General features: G+C 42.8%; 2 protein-coding genes across 4 annotated transcripts; one reads left to right on the top strand and one right to left on the bottom strand.

Moving 5' to 3' along the window:
- Positions 1-402: 402 nt before the first annotated feature.
- Positions 403-7,016, bottom strand: rab3il1 (RAB3A interacting protein (rabin3)-like 1). Of its 3 annotated transcripts, XM_080504164.1 has the most exons (11): positions 6,983-7,016; positions 6,757-6,852; positions 6,420-6,497; positions 5,312-5,548; positions 4,994-5,113; positions 4,105-4,233; positions 3,913-4,025; positions 3,671-3,694; positions 3,163-3,262; positions 3,006-3,072; positions 403-1,499 (listed from the first exon to the last, which is right to left on the bottom strand). In XM_080504164.1, the coding sequence occupies exons 3-11, from the start codon at positions 6,483-6,485 to the stop codon at positions 1,414-1,416; spliced, it is 942 nt and encodes a 313-aa protein (XP_080360290.1). In that variant the 5' UTR covers positions 6,486-6,497; positions 6,757-6,852; positions 6,983-7,016; the 3' UTR covers positions 403-1,413. The 3 variants fall into 3 exon arrangements, with proteins under 3 accessions (XP_080360290.1, XP_080360291.1, XP_080360292.1); XM_080504165.1 differs by lacking the exon at positions 3,671-3,694; XM_080504166.1 differs by lacking the exon at positions 4,994-5,113.
- A 5,334-nt stretch (positions 7,017-12,350) lies between these two features.
- Positions 12,351-16,027, top strand: best1 (bestrophin 1; the record flags this gene model as incomplete). Its single annotated transcript, XM_080504754.1, has 9 exons — positions 12,351-12,502; positions 13,003-13,097; positions 13,195-13,428; positions 13,670-13,824; positions 13,950-14,027; positions 14,308-14,460; positions 14,559-14,639; positions 14,717-14,868; positions 14,956-16,027. 9 exons carry the CDS (start codon positions 12,351-12,353, stop codon positions 16,025-16,027), a joined length of 2,172 nt encoding a protein of 723 aa, XP_080360880.1.
- Positions 16,028-18,153: the final 2,126 nt, after the last annotated feature.

Below are 18,153 nucleotides of genomic sequence, written 5' to 3'. Positions count from 1 at the left end.
TGCCTCAACAGTTTCTGCTTGTAAAAAGCACACCAGCCAGTCTAACGACACCGATTCACAAACTTTATTCAGTGTTTACTGAGGTCTGTCGTAATCTGTACAAAGAGAATATGAAAACACAAGGCCACAGACATCGTCGCCCGAATCCATACGATATGTCATGTGGTGTCAGTCTCCCCGCTAACAAACCTGCGGAGCGGCTGAAGGTTTGTCGAAGCGCTTTGTGTCAGGGTGACCAGACGGGGGACCTTTTTTCTGAAAACCGATTGACACCGATCTGGTCGCACCAGTTTTGAATTAATTACAGTGATGAGTCATGAGCGTTTGTACAGCCAGGGCCTATAAATGACACACAGGACAAAGGTGACGGTCGGGCTACAATGCCCCATGTTTAATGGAGTGTTTACACAATTAACTATCAGCATGTTGAGGCCGGGAACCTCAAAGCCCTTCACAAGGCTAAGAAGTAGTTATTGCACTTTCTGACCGAGTAAATTCTTCATTTTTTACAATTGCTGTAGAAAACAAAAGTTCATTAACAACGAGAAATCTATACTATGAGGTATAACCAGTATACGCTGTGTAAAATGGCTATGTTCTGCATTCATGCAAGGTCATTTATGGCTTTATTCTGTGTACATACTGTTCATTGTACTTGTGCAAACTAAAGTTGAAACGTACTGCAATCACTCACATTAAAGCTGCTTCAGTTCTGTTCTACACTGTAAAGCTTTCGCTGTTTTCAGAAGGTGTAGTCATTCATCTATTTATTGCCGTTACATGTGATTAGGTTCAAGCCTGATGTGAGGCTGCAGGTGACTGATGCTTTTGATAGAAGGCCTTGAAAACAAGGAGTGCAAGCTGGAGACCAGGTTGAGTCAGCGCTCTGCTGGTCGAAGCACAAGAGACGTTACATTTATGTGAAAACGACCTCAACAACAGTAATTTTCACACCACGAACCTACAAAATCACACAGCTGTAATACTTGAGATAAAACTAACTAAACTTTCTGTGCACTTTATTTCTTCTGGTAGGGGCCTGAAACATGAAACTTTGTGTTCCCGTAAATTCTCCGCGGGGAGATTAAAATAAGAAACATTTCCACATTGATGGAGATCCATTACTGGAAGGCAGCAGCTACTTTCCTGGCAGGTGGTACAGCACAAAAACATCTTTCCTGGGAATGAAACTCTCATTAATGTCATGCTATTGTGGTTTTACCCCAAATATATATATATATTTTTTATAATTTCAAGCGTGGCTTCTTTCGTCCCTTGTTGGTCGACCACTGCAGCAGCATTGACGCTGTACAACCTGATCAAAGATGTGTGTGTTACCACAGTGTCAGAGGTCCACAGTTCACACTGTCCTGTGGGGTGGGGTGGGGGTCGGGGGGTGCTCCCGGGTTAACCCTAGCCCTGCTCGGTGAGGTAAAAACCTAACTTGGACACATTCATCTCTCTGCGAAGACGCATCACCTCCCAAAACATCTGCTCCGCTGCACAAACGAGAGAGAGACAAAATGTCATCTGAATCATTAACAGGTGTATGAAAATATCTATTTTTGTTATCGTGGTACTCGTGAAAGTTCCAGTAAAAGCTCAAAAAGTACCAACAACTGGATCAACTTTTATTCTGAGGAACATGGAATTAGCAGCACATGCACATACAACCCTAAAAATGAGAAAATATCACTGAAAACATCATTTTGTCAGTCATTTCCACTCATAACATACAAACTAAAAGTGTTTATTTGGACTTATGACCTGTAGTTAAATGAAAACTTTTTACAGGTCAAGAGCTAAAAACATCCTTCAAAGATTTCCATGCCTGTATATATTTGTGGATCTTTCTCATTTATAATCCAATTTGATGATGAAATGTAAAGACTGGTCTTTCTTAGACTTGAAAATGTGTCTGTTAAATATAACCAAAAGAATAAAACTCAAAACAACTGGACAGCGTATTTAAAAAGAAAAGGCAAGATGATCCTTGGTGTGAAATGAACTCGAAAGAAACCTTTGTGCACAACAAGCTGAAGTAGAAGCAAATCACCAAAGAGTAACCAGCAACTGTTTAATCATAAAAATATGACCACACTTCAGACTTTGTCCTCACATAAGAAATAATGTGCAGATAGTTGCTTTCCTGCGTCCACCCTCACAAAATACACCCGTAATGCAAACTGCAGCTGCGTCTGAGAGACTGCGGCTGGCTCCTTATGGATTTCTCAATCTGCACAGTTAGAATCGCTAAACAAAATTAAAATAGGATTTGGACAATGATGCTGGCCATTGTTAATATTTACTGCAGTTAACCATTAAACTTGCCATCATGTGAGTCTCTCACATGGACTAATGTTTAAACTTGTTACCAGCCGAGAAGTTTCATAGAGTATGACAATAAACTTTCCTTCTCTGTCCTGCTGTCAAACATATCCAACAATAGTTGGCGGTAGAGGAGTATGCAATGATGTTGAGTATTGTGATCATGATGTGATTTTGATGAATAAATACCGAGTGTTATAGTGTTAATGTCTTTATGGGATTTTTTCTCTCTTCCAAATAACTGCTGTCTCTCCTGTTGGAACCATATTTTAAGCAAATGCAATGGGGCAACGATAATTTTTTTTTTCTTTTAGCCCAAATTGCCATCAAGTACATGGTATTGTCAATTGTCAAACAAACTGACATGATAGCATGATCACATTGCATGGAAACATGACAATGCAGCTCAGGCGGCGGCAATGTGTATTTGGTGAATGTTGATATTACAATGACAATTTTGCAATACAGCCTTAAGCGATTCCATTTAGTAAGTCTACTTAACTAAAGTTTACTTTACTTAACTAAAGTGGTGAGGAGTGTCATCATTTATGCCCAAAACAACTTATTGTTGCATAACCCAAGTACATTTCTTCATCATCAACATGTATTGGCTTCAACACAAGCCCGTACAATAAAATGTTAGACTCCCCATCAGACAGACATCAATGCCGACTTACCATCATGTCTCACCAGGCCCTGCTGGATGTACCGGATGTAAGTGAAGAAATTACAGACCGCTGTGATCTAAAACAACAGTACAGGGAAGCGTCACATGTCGCAGCGCTCAGTAGAGGGAGCGCAACTGTGCCCAGCAGAGGACAAGTTTTGAGTTACCCGAGCTCGGCTGGACGGAGAGATGTAGTAGTAGTTCCCCTTGTCTCCGAGTTTGATGCGATGTCGGCAGAGCCGCGACATGCCGCTCAGTGCACATTTTCTACAGGCGGGAAAGAGTAGCCGTGAACACGTGGCGTCGACGCCGAACGCAAATCACACCGCCTCGAGATATTCAGCAATGAAGCCTGCACATCCTCATATCGGTACAAAGCTACATGAGAGAACACATTACGGACAAAAACACACGTTTACATCGGAAACATCAACAAAACCGAGGTGCACAAGCAGAACGAGTTAGTCACGTGGAGGATGAAGAAGGAGAAAATGCATTAACGTAAATCGAAACACATGCACAACCACATCTGTATCACCGATTTACAGATTTGGTCACAACTTCACACACACACATACACACACACACATCTGCATAGACAGACTTCATGTCATGCTACAGAGATCCGAGTTAGTGAGAAGCTGAAGAGGGTGATTGGTTCCCGAGAGGACTTACGTCTCTATTGCAGCCCTAAAGCCACTGAAAGAAAACAGATTTGAGATCAGTGAAGAGAAATGTGCCTGCTGATTAATCCACCCTCAGACACACGGTGACACAGTGAAAAGGTGTTTCAGCTATAAACAGAAATCAAAAGTGGAGAGAAACCCACGAGTGAGCCAGAGTGAGTGTTCAGGAGTGACTTGGCCATTGTTTGGCGGCGAAACACGAGGACGGTCGTTACAGACGCGGTAACTCACTTAGGACCGCCACACTCCACGGCCGAGGCTTTAACCATGGGGAGTGCTGACATGGCCACCGGCTCGATAGTCAGAGAGTTGTTTTCCACGGCGCTCTGAACCAGCTGAGACAGCTGAGGGACACAGTAATCACCCGTGTTAAGCGACCACGTAGCAAACACAGCGGCTGCGGAGAGGCGGGAGGAGTCTGACCTCCAATCTGGTGAAGGACAGGCAGGGTCCAATGTCTTCTCGGTATATACGGCTCAGGAAGGCGGATGAGTGGTCCAGACTCGGATTCTCCTTCCACATCAGGAACTCTGCAAAGAGAACCGAGTCCATCTGCAGACAGAAAACACACTTTGACTCAACGGACTGCGTCACTCATACTCATACTAGTGTTGGACTAACTACAAATATAGTCCTATTACTTTGAAAGTTTTAAAAATATGAAGGGTGCCTACTGAATAAAGTGTGTTGTAATTCCTACAGTGTTCACATAATTTATATGTGAACACCCCCAATGCTGACGAAGAGTGATGACAGTCATCAGAATTAAAAAAATAAGAAGAAGAATAGTTTACACTAAGACTCGACACGTGTTCTCACATGGAGAATTTAAAAGCAATATCGCTTCGGAAACAACTTCTTCTGAAAGTTTGATCGACATACTGTTTTCCAGGCTGACATTTTTAAACGGTGAGTCATCGTTGTTGTTGTTATCATTACTGTGCACAGGACATACACATAGTTTGAGGTCACCACTCATTTTTAAGTACTGAGTAAATGCATTTTACAGTCGAATAGATTTTAGCCATTTTAATTTGCAGATATATTAAACCACACCCCATAATACAAAAACAAGCAGACGCAAGCTTCAATAATAACATTAAAAAGAGAGGAAAGGAAGTACTGTCACGTATAAATTGATTTGCTTAAACACTAGAATCAGAATTGCCTTTAACAAACTACCTGTGACATAGTTCCACAGTCCTCTCCGCTGCACAGAGATCACAGAGCTCGCGGTTACAAGGTAAACATACTTCCAACACCCACAGCGACATTGGAGAGCTCACCGAGGCATAGGTGAAGAGAAGATTACCTGTCTGCTGTCGGTACCTGGCCCCGCCCCCTGCTCCTGCCAATACCGGTCATAGGTCGCACACGCAGCCTGGCCAGGTACCAGGCAGAGAATCAGAGAGAGGAGGGCAGGAACCACAGGCTGACAGAGGACGAGACGCCAGGGACAGACGGGACGAAAAGGTCAGGCAGAGGTTAGAAGTGAAGAGAGATTTAAACAGCAAGCACAGAGATTGTCACTGCAACGGATGAGAGAGGCTGAAAAGAGGGGAAAATGGGAAGAAGAAACAAATGCTAGAAGCAGAAGAAAGTAAGACGCAGAAATGTGGCTCAGGGCTACCTCTCGGTCCTCTCTGGCTGCGGGCTGAATGGACGCCGACGACGGTTCGGGTTGTCCAGGCGACGACGGAAAGCTCCCGCTGGCGCTTTTGTTGCGGCTGTGGCCGCCGACGTGTTTGTTCGCTCCCCGGCTACCTGATGACTGCAGCTGTGGATGCAGCTGGCGGTTCGGCGACGACGGTGTGGACGTCAGCACCAGAGTTTTGAGCGCCGTGACCTCCGCTTGCAGAACGTCAATCTGCGAGTCAGACACAGAAATGAATTTGCGTCCTTTCGTATAATCTCTTTAGAGCAGCTCTTGGCCATGAAGCAAACTCTGGTGCAGCTTAAAATCTATGCATTTTTTATTTTGTTTATATCGTGCGCTTCTTCAGTTATCTTGTCTTTTCAAATAATGCTGAAAAACATCCTTGTATTTCTCTCGTCAAATTCCCTTTTTCTTTCCCGGTAATGCCTTAATGACTCATCCTGTACTTGCGTATGTTCACGACTTCTGCTTCCTAAAAGAACTGCATGCATGGCTTAACACGCTGCACCATGCTTGGCTGGAATGTCTTGAGGGGTGTGTGGAGCATGCACAGTACGATCAGCTACTAAAAATGTCAATATGGAACATGCACCTTCTACTTGAAACCACATCTGTCAGATATTCATATGAAAAATAGTGGAAAAAGACAGCTTAATTTAGAAAAAACCTTTAACGGAATATATGAGCACAGTGTAGATCAATGACGTCTTGATGGATCAAAGTGCGTGTGAGAGAGAAGTGGACACATCAGCTTGTGCTTAATTGGACCTTTTCATATATTTCATAAGCAATTGTACCTTCTGCAAAAGTTACAAAACACCACAATGAATCAGGAATGTGTTCAGCACAGCACACAGTTGCATCATCGCATCAAATATCATAAAAGTGCCAAGTCTTTAAAACCTCTCAGTCAAGTGAAACCATTGAAAAGCAATCCAAAACATGCAATGTTTTTTTTCCCCCTGCTTTGGCCCACATCAGGAAGTGGCGGCATATATATAATTTTTGTATTACACGAGTTCCTGTAAACCACTGGGCTCATCACGTTTTAATTGGAGAAGGAAAACACAACCTGGCTCACCTTCCCCTGAGCCTCCTTCAGCTGTTTCTCTGCCCCTGCTTGCTTCACGTTCGCTTCACGCACCATCTTGTGAGCTTCCTATTTGAAAAAGCAGGTGGAAACATAAAAAGTCCGAAGAGGACAAACTGCTAAGCACCAACACACACTGGTGAACCGTGAACAGCCAGAGACGTTTTCCTCCAGAGCTCCTGAAGTGGGATGTTTGATTCTGAGTTCATGTCAAATAGGATCTTAAAGCTGCATTATTTTTTCCCCCCCAATTAATGTAGTTTTCAATCAACAGTGACAGCTTCACACAGACATCCTTTCCATCAGCGGAGCGTTGATTGCTGCTGACCTCGAACAGACTGGCCGTCAGCTCCTCCAGCTCCTGCTCCAGCTGATTCCTCACTTGCGACAGACGCTCGCACTCCTTGTCTTTAAGTTTCAGTTCCTAAACACGCACGAGAAAAGGGAACAATACTTGCTTTGTCAAGTCTTTTTTTTTTTAGTTCCCAGGTCACGATACCTTTTGTGTGTGGCTTTCATGCGTGCGGAAAAAAAACAAAAGTAGGGTACAACACCTTCTTTGCTGCATCCAGCTGTTCCCTGAGGATCTCCGACCCCTTTTCTCTTATTTCTTTCTCCCGGATCTCCAGGGAAGAGCTGCGGAGCCTTGACAGATCGCCATGGCTTCTTCCTGAGCTGGACCCAGCCTGGCCTCCTCCTCCCTCCACTCTCGCTGGTTCTGGATCCAGATCTACCAACCTTCAGAACACAAACAATCAAGAAAACACAACAGCTTAAAGATTGCTGGTGCTACAATAAAGCCTCCTGGTCCAGATGTTAACTGGTTCAGCTTCAGACTGCTTTGAATTGTATTGTGCTCCAGTAAGTGCTGTGTTTAATCCACCGGGCACCTTGTTGACATGACTAAAACTGGACATTATAACTTGCACAAACCAGAGGATCCACTGATAATTACAGTGTGATTCAGAACAGTTTACACCGAGTCAAACGTCACAAGAGTTGGCAAAACAGACACAATCCAACTGCTCACCTTTCGGTTTTTCATACATTTTAGCGTATGATGTTGCTACAGATAACAGCAACACAGGCAGATTCAATCTGAGGAATCCGTAATATATTCTTACAAAATTATAATATTTCTAAAAGTTTCTGAACCCGTGTCTAAAAGCCTGGGATGAGATACGGAAATGTGATTGTGCAAGTTTTAAAACACGTGCTCAAAACTTTTAGTATGTCATATTCAAAGTAGTGTTCAGCATGTAATACAATTTATAGTCAGATGATAGTACTCAGTAAAATGTGGTAAAACAGTAAAACACTTTTTTTTAAGCAAGACATTGTGAGGTATGTGTGATTTTAGTCTGTATAATACTTGTCCATGTACTGTATCATGTGCAAGAGGATGCATTATAATGTTAGATAATGCCTGGGGATTGTGGTATTTCAGTGAATGAACAATAAAGGGTGAAGCAAAGACACTTGGTGCAGTTTATACAATAATGGTGTTTGTACTTCATCGAGAGAATAAAATGTGTAACTTAGTACAGTGAGACGGGTAAACTAAACAAAGGCAAATTTCAAGTGCAACATATAAAGTTTCAGAAACAGTTTTGCAGCTGCACCCCTCCAGATGTTGTGATACCACACATGTCCTCAATGAGGGAGCGCAGTTTTGGACCTCCAGACGCCGCATAAGCAGCACCAACATTTGACTTGAATTAAAATGTATGTTTCCGTACTGTTCCTGTCGGAGCAGTAGTTTAGATCCAGTCTCACCAGCTGACTGCCTGCAGGCGCTTCCAGACTTTTAGCTGATTAGCTCGTTAGCCGCAACTTCGCGTCTCCTCAGCATCCGCCTTACCGTGTCAGTGTCCCGGGCAGCGGACTGACCAGCACCGGCTGTCCGAGGCGGTGTCGCGGGCTTCTCTCCAGCCTGCTCGGTGCGTCGCGGTGGATCAGTGGAGAGTTACCGGGCAGGTTGAGCTAATGTTAGCGAGTTTCACTCAAAACTCCCCGGACAGCCGCTTTAAATCACGGCGGAGGAATGCGGTCGCTGACGTAGACAAACGGCAGCTGCGGCACGAGCCGTTCCAGAAAAAAAAACAAAACAACAACAACAAACAAATAAAGCGCTTTCAGGTATGACGGCCTGGAGATTTCCACTGTCCGGGGATGTCTTTTATAGTTTGCTCCTTGTTTGCTTACGGGCTGGACAACGTGTGTCTCCTCCGGTTCTCCCTTTGCCTCCCGCAGGTCACATGACAGCAGCGCCTCCACTCCCAGAGGCGGATCTGAGCGCAGGTCCTCCCCGGACAGCGAGCTCCCCCGGCGCGATACAGCCACACCGACCACCCGACTGCAGCCCTACACCGACCCCCCCCCCTCCCCGGGTCCGGCCAACTCTGAGCTGGACACCCGGTGGAATAAATCACGACTTGAGTTCCAACAGTGCTTCTCAGAGTTCAGGGCCGTCTTGGGCCGACTGGGGGCACCAAAGAGCCTCAGATGGGTGTCAGGGGAATGCCTTGTCCCCTTTTAATTTAATGGAATCTGTTTAAAAAAAAAACCTAATTGGAGAAAGGTAAAAATGTAAATAATCCAAAACCACTTTTTTGTTGTTGTGGAGTAATAGCGATAAAATCACAAAAGGTGCTTTATAAACCATTTCTATAGCAGTATATGACCATAAGGACTTTCTAGCTATCCATTCATCTTTTATATTGTTTTTTCCAGTTCAGGGTCACAGGGATCTGCAGCCCTGGCCAGGTCATTTGTCCATCACAGCGCAAACAGAGACACACGCAACCACATCACTCACAACCTTAGGTTTGATGACGTGATATAGAAACATGGGCTGAGTTAATATTGTCTTAAACCAATGCATTATCTTGTTTCTTATTAAAAAAAATACCAATGCTGCCATGCCAACATTTAGATACTGGAATGTTAAAGGTACACACACTGAATTCCAGGTCTTTTCTGATAACCCATTTATCGCACATCATGTGAGAGAAACGTGTAGATATGCTGTACAGTTTCTTCTTGACTCAGCACAAAGTTGTTTTTTTTAACATAATCTTCAAAAGACTTGATCGAATGCAACATTTTTACATTTAGGACATTACTGAGGACAGAACAACTAAGGTCATTCCATTCATCATCCATTTACAAAATTGTTTTGTGGAAGGCCAACATATCCTTAAAGCATATCTTTGTGGTTAGGAGTTATTTTCAGAAATAAAGTCCCTCTAGCAGAGACAGCTTAAAAAAAATCATATTATTGACAGGAAAATGTCTTGTTTAGGCCCGTAAAAGACTGTTTTTCAACTTCTCAAAATTAAAATTGACAATTGATAGATTTCCAAAACCCTTAAGTCCATACAACCTTTCAGTTTTAATATATCTGTCAGCAGAAAGACCAAACACACTACAGCTGAGAGGATTAACCATGAAATCTCAGGCCCTCCTGTCCAAATTCAGACAGCTGCTTTTATCCCTTCATCTCTCTTTCTGCTCAAATTTCCTGTTAGATATCTGCTCTACCCTCTTATAAAGTAAAAATAATAATAATAAAATGAAAACAGGACCTGATCTGAAACTGCTGTAGGCCTACAGTCACCTGTACAACTCCTATTATTTGTTACATGATGCCTGTACAGCAAAGTGAGATGTTACATGCAAAACATGCAAGATCAACAAGATAAGGTCAAGCATTGTTGAAGCCATGACAGTGAATGAACACAGATGATTGCCTGCTAGTTTTCATACTGTGCACTCATTTGAATCAGCAAGTTCTCATGAACAGCTCATTGGCTTTCCTGGTCCCAGTGGGCGTCTGAATCTAAGATCATATCATCACCAAACTACTAAAAAAGCCCCTCATTGCAATCAGGTGTGTGGAAACAGATCAGCCTTAAACATGCAGGGCAGGGATTCTGCACAACCATGATGGGACACCCCTTTGTACTTATTGTGCAAGTATTTCACATCTCTCAAAGTGTTCTGCTATTAGAGTTCAAAACTACACAATTCCTCTAAAAAGATGCATTTGGGGGGAAAAAAACAAAAACATCCTTTCACCTGTAGCTGTACATCACTTATATATTCTGCATTGCAAAACAAGTGACAGGAAAGACTGAATCTGGCCTTAATGCAACTCACTTGATTTTAACACACACGCGCACACACACACACAGAATGTCCAAGTTAGTTTGCAACTAGCAAAACATGTTTTGACTGAACAGGATATGTTAAACTCATCTTTATTTTTCCCCCCTTGTAGTTTAGGATTCACAACTTACTGTCCCACGACGCAGCCTTCCTCTTCAGTGAGTCTGCTGGACTTGTGTCTGACTATGGAAACAGCAGGCGTCCCAAAGAAGACTGCAGAGGAGTACACTGCTATCCCAGACCTTTCTGCTTTGAGTATTTCATATCCCAGGCTTGACTGAGTTGAGGCCGGAGGAGAGGAAGAAATCCGGACGCTGTGAATTCCCTCGAACGCATCCATGCGTCTTTCTCAAGCTGCACAGAGAGTCGTAAAAAGCTGCTCAATATCACCAGTAGTGATTTAGATTGTAAAAGGATTTGAGTGGAGTGAGAGAATCCCAATATCTGTGGATTGTCCTCACTTGTGGTACAGAAAAGACAAACTGCACCTTTCAATGACATAGAAACTAAAATGGCTCAGTATTTAATCCAGACCTTTTGGGGTTTTTTTTTTTCTGGAGGACAAGCCGTGACCTCTGCAGTGTTTAAAATGTAACTTTGCAGGTCTAAATGAAGCCAGTTTCTTCTCTATGCAGGCCCTCATGCAATTGTGTTAAGATATTTTCAGATATTCACTTTAAACACTCATTTGAACTAGAGAGCGAGATCATGTAGATAATGCATATGCACATGTATGTGATAGGCTTAAACCTCCAAAATGATTTAAGGAGAAAGAAATGTACTCACCAAAGCCGATCCTTGGTTGTTTCTAATGTAATAAAAATACAAAAATCAGTTTCTTTTCTTGTCTCCTATTTGTGAGCTTTGCTCACTAAGCTGTGCACTGCTGCTGGGTGGTTGGTCTCCCTGAGAGACTGGAAGGGTTAATGACTAACCTTTCCGACCAGTAACAACTCAGCTGTACACATTGTTTCCAACAGAGGGGGGTCACACACAGTCTCACCCGACCTAGAGTTTGCTCCACTTAGAAACACTGAATACATCAAGTGCCACAAAGTGAAGCTTGCTTCAGTCCACATTTTCATGTTTCAGTTTTGTGTGTTTGTTAAAATAAGTGGTACATGAAACATATTGGGGCTCAATAGATGAGTCAGGCTTTTCTGAGTTCTGGTTTACATTTCTGATCACAATTCATCTATGAAGGTTTAACCAGCCTCTGTGGTGGCACAGGTCCTCAAGATTTGTTCAGATTATCCTCACAATGCAGCTTTGTTGGAGGAACAGATTAAAGCATCAAGTGACCGGACGTGTAGGAGTCCCCTGCTCCTTTTCTTTCCTGCTTTCCTGTCTCCGACTCTCTCCACACTTTCTTCACAGACACAGCTGACACACTTCGTGACGGGTACAGTTGACATCCTTTCTCATTTTCGAGGTAGGTGGATAAAGTTCAGGTGTTTTAGTTTTTACATACTGTTCATTCTTAGATAATTGAGGATGGTGTCCTTTATTTCATTGCGACATGATGCCAGATTGTAGATCATTGGATGGACATTACAGAACCTCCTGCTTTATTTCACTTCATTGTTTTAGATGTGTGCCTACGTTAGCCTTATGTGGAGCTGAGTGCCGAAAAAGCACAGAGAACAACAACAACAACAACAACAACAACAACAAAAAACATCACATCAGTTTCCTTCATGTCTGGCCACAGTCAGCCAGCCAGCAGGCCAGCAAGCAGCAGCAGCAGCAGCAATGACAGTGACGTACTCCCGCAGAGTTGCTGATGCAGGTTTGGGAACCTTCTTTCATCTCCTCCTGCGATGGAAAGGCAGCATCTATAAACTCCTCTACCGAGAGCTCATCATCTTTACTTTACTCTACTACTTCTTCAGTGTTGTTTACAGGTAATCTTCAACATACAACTCTTGCAAGTTTAACAACAGTCATGTACATGTTTCTGTGTCAGTAAACTGTTGACATAGAGGCGAGTGGTTCTCTAACATCAGTTTTGATGGTAGATAATATTGTTTGCTCAGGGAATGTGAGAGGGTGCACAGTTATACTGATCTGAGGACTCCCGGAAGTGGATCGTACTGCACTGAAAAAAAATGCAGCTCAAAATAGTGAGGCTCCCCCGGAAACTGCAGTTATACAAGAGCTGTTATATATTTAGAGCCTAGTAGGATGAAATGTGCTTGAATTTCACAAGGTCAATAGGGCTTGGCAAGAGTAATCTAGTTCGTTGGGAAACACTGTTTCAAAACCATCCATCCATTGTTTAAGCTTGAGGTGACAGTGCTACTCAGTTTTTAAAACCAAAGTCATGTCGTTAAGATTTCTATCAGAGTTTACCTCAGTGTTTTTGAACTTAACTGGAAAACTAACAAGATGTCTGTTTCACCAGGTTTGTGCTTAATGACTACCAAAAGAGGCTGTTTGAGAAGCTTTCAATATACTGTGACCGCTACGCAGAGCTCATCCCTGTGTCCTTTGTGCTCGGTGAGTTAGGACGAGCTGAGGTCCTACTTTAATTGTATTTTTGTTTTTTTCTTTTTTGGCATCATGACAAAAAAATGATTGGATTTCTTTCCATCAGGATTTTATGTGAACTTGGTTGTGACTCGTTGGTGGGGCCAGTTTGAGAACGTACCCTTACCAGATCGTTTGGCAGCATTAGTGGGAGGTCATGTACGTGGTACTGACGATGCCTCGAGGCTGACCCGACGAACTCTGATGCGGTACGCCAACCTCTCCGGTGTGCTCATCTATCGCTCCATCAGCACTGCTGTGTACAAGAGGTTTCCCACCATGGAGCATCTGGTACAGGCAGGTAGGATGTGATGATGATGAAACAGGTGAACTTTAAGTGTTATCACAGGTTGACACAAATGCGTTGTTTGTACTTTTGGACCAGTGTGACACAGCTTCTGTCTCATTGACTCCATCTGTTTATGGCATAATTACTGAAGCATGTCTTCTGGCTGCTGACTGAGGCTGAAATCACAAAAACAAATTAAAAAAAATGTTTAAACATGTTGTTTTTATCATTGTGCTGTGTGACCTCCTCTTAGGTTTGATGACATCGGAGGAGCTGAGACACCTGGAAGATTTGCCCTCACCTCATAACAAGTTCTGGGTTCCCTGCATGTGGTTTGTCAGCCTGGCTCTGAGAGCGCGGACTGAGGGCCGCATCAACAACGACGTGGCACTGACCGCTATTCTCACTGTAGGTGTTCATGTCGGCCTGTCTGCTGGACAAATGAGTGCAAATCTTCTTTACTCTCAGGGAATCACCGCCTGAAAACATTTTTTCTGGTGTTGCATAACCCACTTTTGTTTTTCTTTGTTCAGGAGTTGAATAGTTTGCGGGCAAAGTGTATGAAGCTGTACGGTTATGACTGGATAAGCGTCCCTCTTGTCTATACTCAGGTTTCAAATACACTAAGTATAGCAAATACCTTGACAGTAGAACAAATCCACTCAGTAGATTGAATTTGTTTTTGTTTTGATTCAAAACGTAGCTGTATACTAATATTGGATGACTACATAAATGTCACTGTCGTAACCACAATTATTAACTCAATAAAATATAAAGCGTTTTCAAAAATTAATAGAGAACAATGAAGCAATTTTACTCAAGACCAAATCATTTCTTTCTTCTCCGGTGACTGTGAAACACTGTCAGACTTGATGGATGTCTTTTAATTAGGTGGTGACGGTGGCGGTCTACAGCTTCTTCCTGGCTTGTTTGATTGGTCGTCAGTTCTTGGATCCAACTCAAGGATACCCAGGGCATGATCTGGACTTCTACCTACCTGTTTTTACCCTGCTGCAGTTTTTCTTTTACGTCGGATGGCTCAAGGTGAGGTTGATGTATACTTGGATCCACCCGTATAAATGTTTCTACATTGAGTATTTCTGAGAGGTACTGATGTGGTACTTTGTTCTCATTTTCCTAAGGTTGCTGAGCAACTCATAAATCCTTTCGGGGAAGACGATGATGACTTTGAAACCAACTGGCTTGTTGATCGCAACTTGCAGGTATGAAATGTGTATGTTGACGTGATTGACGTGGTAAATAAGTTGTTGGACTTGCGTTGTCTTTCTTTATGTCCCAGGTGTCCTTATTGTCTGTGGACGAGATGTATGACAGCCTGCCGCTGGTTGAAAAGGACATGTACTGGAACAAGTCTGAACCGCAGCCTCCCTACACGACTGCTAGTGCTGAACACCGCAAACCCTCCTTCATGGGCTCAGCTCTCAATATCAGGTTCAATAATTAGTTTTTTTTTTCTCTTTATTCATCTTTGAATATATAATGTCACACGTGCTTGACCTTCTGCTTCATCCAAACCAGTGTGCCGAAGGAGGAGATGGAATTTCAAACCAACCTGGAGCAAATCAAAGAAAACGAGGAAGCCAACTACTCTACCCCGCTGCTTGGAGGACTGGGACGTCTTCTCGGCGTTAACTCCCCGAGCTTTCCGCGCTCCTCCCGGGTTTCTCTGCTGCGCCGCCGTCCTGGAGCTCCACTGAGCCGGTTTCCTCTTTACCTGCACCCTGAGGCAGCATCAGCCGGTCAAATCCGCCAGCCTTTGAACCAGGATCGTGATCCAGACTACGCCTTCTCCAACATGCCCTTATATGAGAGATCCGGTTTCTATAGCTGCCCCCAGACACCCATCCACTGTGTGCCCCCCACAGTCCCTCGGCCTCGACCTGCCCGAAGAACCCAGAATGACTGGGATCGCAGCTGTAGTTCTCTTGCTCCACCCATGGTGGGCTCTCAGCTGCTGCCACCTGATACTCCGAACCACATCCCACCACCACCGTCCTCTGCTTTTCCCTGGCTTGGTGAGGACAGCGATACACCAAGTCCCCCTACCTTCTCCTTCCCTGACCCCCCACCTCAACTTTGTCCAATATCCAAACTCAGACCAGGACATGGCCTGCTTTCACGTCGTCCTCCGCCTCCTCACCTCACTCTGGACCCTCTTCCATCATGTGACGGCCAGCCTGGACCCCCAAGTGCCCGGACCACAGGAAGTGGGGGAGAACGGGTGTTCTCGTTCACGCCGCCCTCTCGCACAGTGGCAGCAAATCCCAATAATCCCACCAGCAGCTCTAGCAGCATTAATGCAACAAGCACCAATGGCACTGGCACCACAGGAAGTCTCTGTAATGGTGCAAACCACAGTAATTTTTGTAACCATGGAAACTTCAGCTCCGGCATGAGGGCAAGCAATGGGGGCAACAATGGCGGGCTGAGCAATAACATGAACACAGCTTCCACTTCAGCACCACCACAGCAAGAAACCAATCAGCAACACTCGCCCAATGATTCAGGGATCTCATTGGCTGAAGGGGACCTGCTGGGCGTCCAGGTGGACGGGGGGGTGAGGAAGGTGACAGGAGGGAGGGAGGACTGATATAGTGTGATTCTGTTCTTTCGTTTTCATAATGCAGCATCCTAAATATTTCACACAAACAAACTGTTAAGTCTGAGAGTCTTTAAAGCCACCTGGATCTGGCCTACAAGGCAGCTTAAAATGATTTGCTGCAAATACTAAGTTAGTCGCTACTTCCTGTAAAGGAATTAACCTACTTGTAACACAAAAAGCATCTTATGAGATTAAACCGTCAACATGTGAAGAGAAAACAGGAAATACTTCCAAAATCTGTGGTATTATATCCTCTCATTAACTTTAACCACATTTCATTCACTTAACACGTTAATAAATGCCTCAAACGTGTCGCTCCTTTTATCATTGGAACATTTTTTTCAATAAAAAAAAAAATATAAACATGGAATTGTTTGTGCAGTGTTTTGGCTTGGTAATATAATCATACTGCAAATACAACTTCACATCAATTCAGAGCAGTGAATCTTCATGAAACACACAACAAACCTGCAGGGAAGCAAGGAAATAGCTTCGCATTTATTTTTTCAATGTCAACGTTTTTACTTGATTATTTTATTTATCTTGGATTATTAATTCCAAAGTTAAGATGTCTGACCTATAACATGAGATACTCACTGAGTGTCACCTGAATAAATTAAAACAATTCAAACTAAAACAAAACATATATTTCTGCATGAAGCCATGTTCAGTGGCTTTTTTGAATATAACTCATCAAACCAGAGCTTCCCAACTTGCTTTTTCCTTTTTTAGTCTCTGATTCACAAGTGCATCGAGATTAAAGCAGATCATGTAAATCTAGACAGAAAGGAGGCACCATAAATCCACAGGTCAGCCAGGACAATGTAGAGGTCAGGCGGTTTGAAATGAAAATGTAAGGCATTATATAAAATAATAAATAAATGAAGGGTTAAACTGAAAATTATTTTGTTGAAACTTTTCAAATTTGTAGAATATATAGACAAATCAACATTATAAAATAAGTTGTAGTGAGCAACAGACACACTAGATACTTCAACTTGCAGGAAATATTATAGTTTTATTTACCAATGAACCCTAAAACGCATTAGCAATAGCTTAAATTTTAAAAGCTTTAAAAAACTGCACAAACTCCTTGAAATGAAACAATGCATGTGTGGCTGGACAGCTGGGGATCTGGGAGCAATGGTACTCCTCCTACACTCTCCCAATAGTAACAGTCAATCGTATATTTTCGTATAAACTGACCAATATCCATGTATTTAGACATGACAAATATATATCCATAAATATCAGGTTTCATTTCACTTGACAGTAAACTCTATTTTGCTGTCTCTCATTTGGAAGAATTTCCCTAGAAAAAAAAAGACTTCTCTCCAGAATTATTACATTTCTATTCATCAGTTTTTCACCAGGTCTTCTGATCAGATGTGTTCATATGCTTATTTCATGTAAACTGTAAATGCACACTTTCCCTAAATTCTCAGATTTACATGTTGTATGACAGCGTTGATTAAAGATTCCCAAGTGCAGAAAGAAGTCATTTTTTTCTAATGTCACCACCTTAATATTGCCTGGCCACGCCTGGGGCATCCAATGCCTATTCTGTCAGTTCTGTAAAAACAATGAATGCATTTTAAGGTGCATTCTGAATGAACCCTCATCAGGAAATGTCTAATTATTACATTAATATTTCTTCTGAATGAATAACTACAAATAGATCATGGAATAAATCTGTTATACATTGAGACAAGTGTTGCTGTTATGTTTCCCCTCTTCCTTTGGTAAAACACAACTTCCTCTGTTACTGCTTATTACACATTTACTCTGAAAATATTGGATGAAATTAGAGCCACTGAGTAGATAAAATTAGAGCAAACATCACTTTTCCAACATATTCCCTACGCATGTAAAAGGTCACATTTCTTTCATGAATGAAACACAGTAAGAGTGGCGCTCAGTTGTATGTAGGCAATTTTATACTAGCAGCTGTTGGTCTCATAAGATCAGAGTAAACAGACCTGATTAATTACTGATTCAGTGAAAAGGCTTAAATCATTAACCGTTTTATTTCCATTGCCGAGGTGAGCCAGTATTGTGCACTATGCAGATTAACAGGTTTGTCTGATCACTGCCAGCAGAACTTTGTACTTTCA

This window comes from Blennius ocellaris, assembly GCF_963422515.1.
Source record: "Blennius ocellaris genome assembly, chromosome: 11".
NCBI classification, from domain to species: domain Eukaryota; kingdom Metazoa; phylum Chordata; class Actinopteri; order Blenniiformes; family Blenniidae; genus Blennius; species Blennius ocellaris.
This window is presented reverse-complemented; position numbering and strand designations above follow the sequence as displayed.

Bases quoted from the DNA above. Each gene is read 5' to 3' on its own strand.
- rab3il1 (XM_080504164.1), bottom strand. From the start codon at position 6,485: ATGGTGCGTGAAGCGAACGTGAAGCAAGCAGGGGCAGAGAAACAGCTG. The intron at 4,234-4,993 runs GTAATCTTCTCT...TTCTGTCTGCAG, and splicing joins CAGGTACCGACAGCAGACAG to ATGGACTCGGTTCTCTTTGC. The intron at 3,073-3,162 runs GTAACTCAAAAC...CTGTTGTTTTAG, and splicing joins CTCCGTCCAGCCGAGCTCGG to ATCACAGCGGTCTGTAATTT.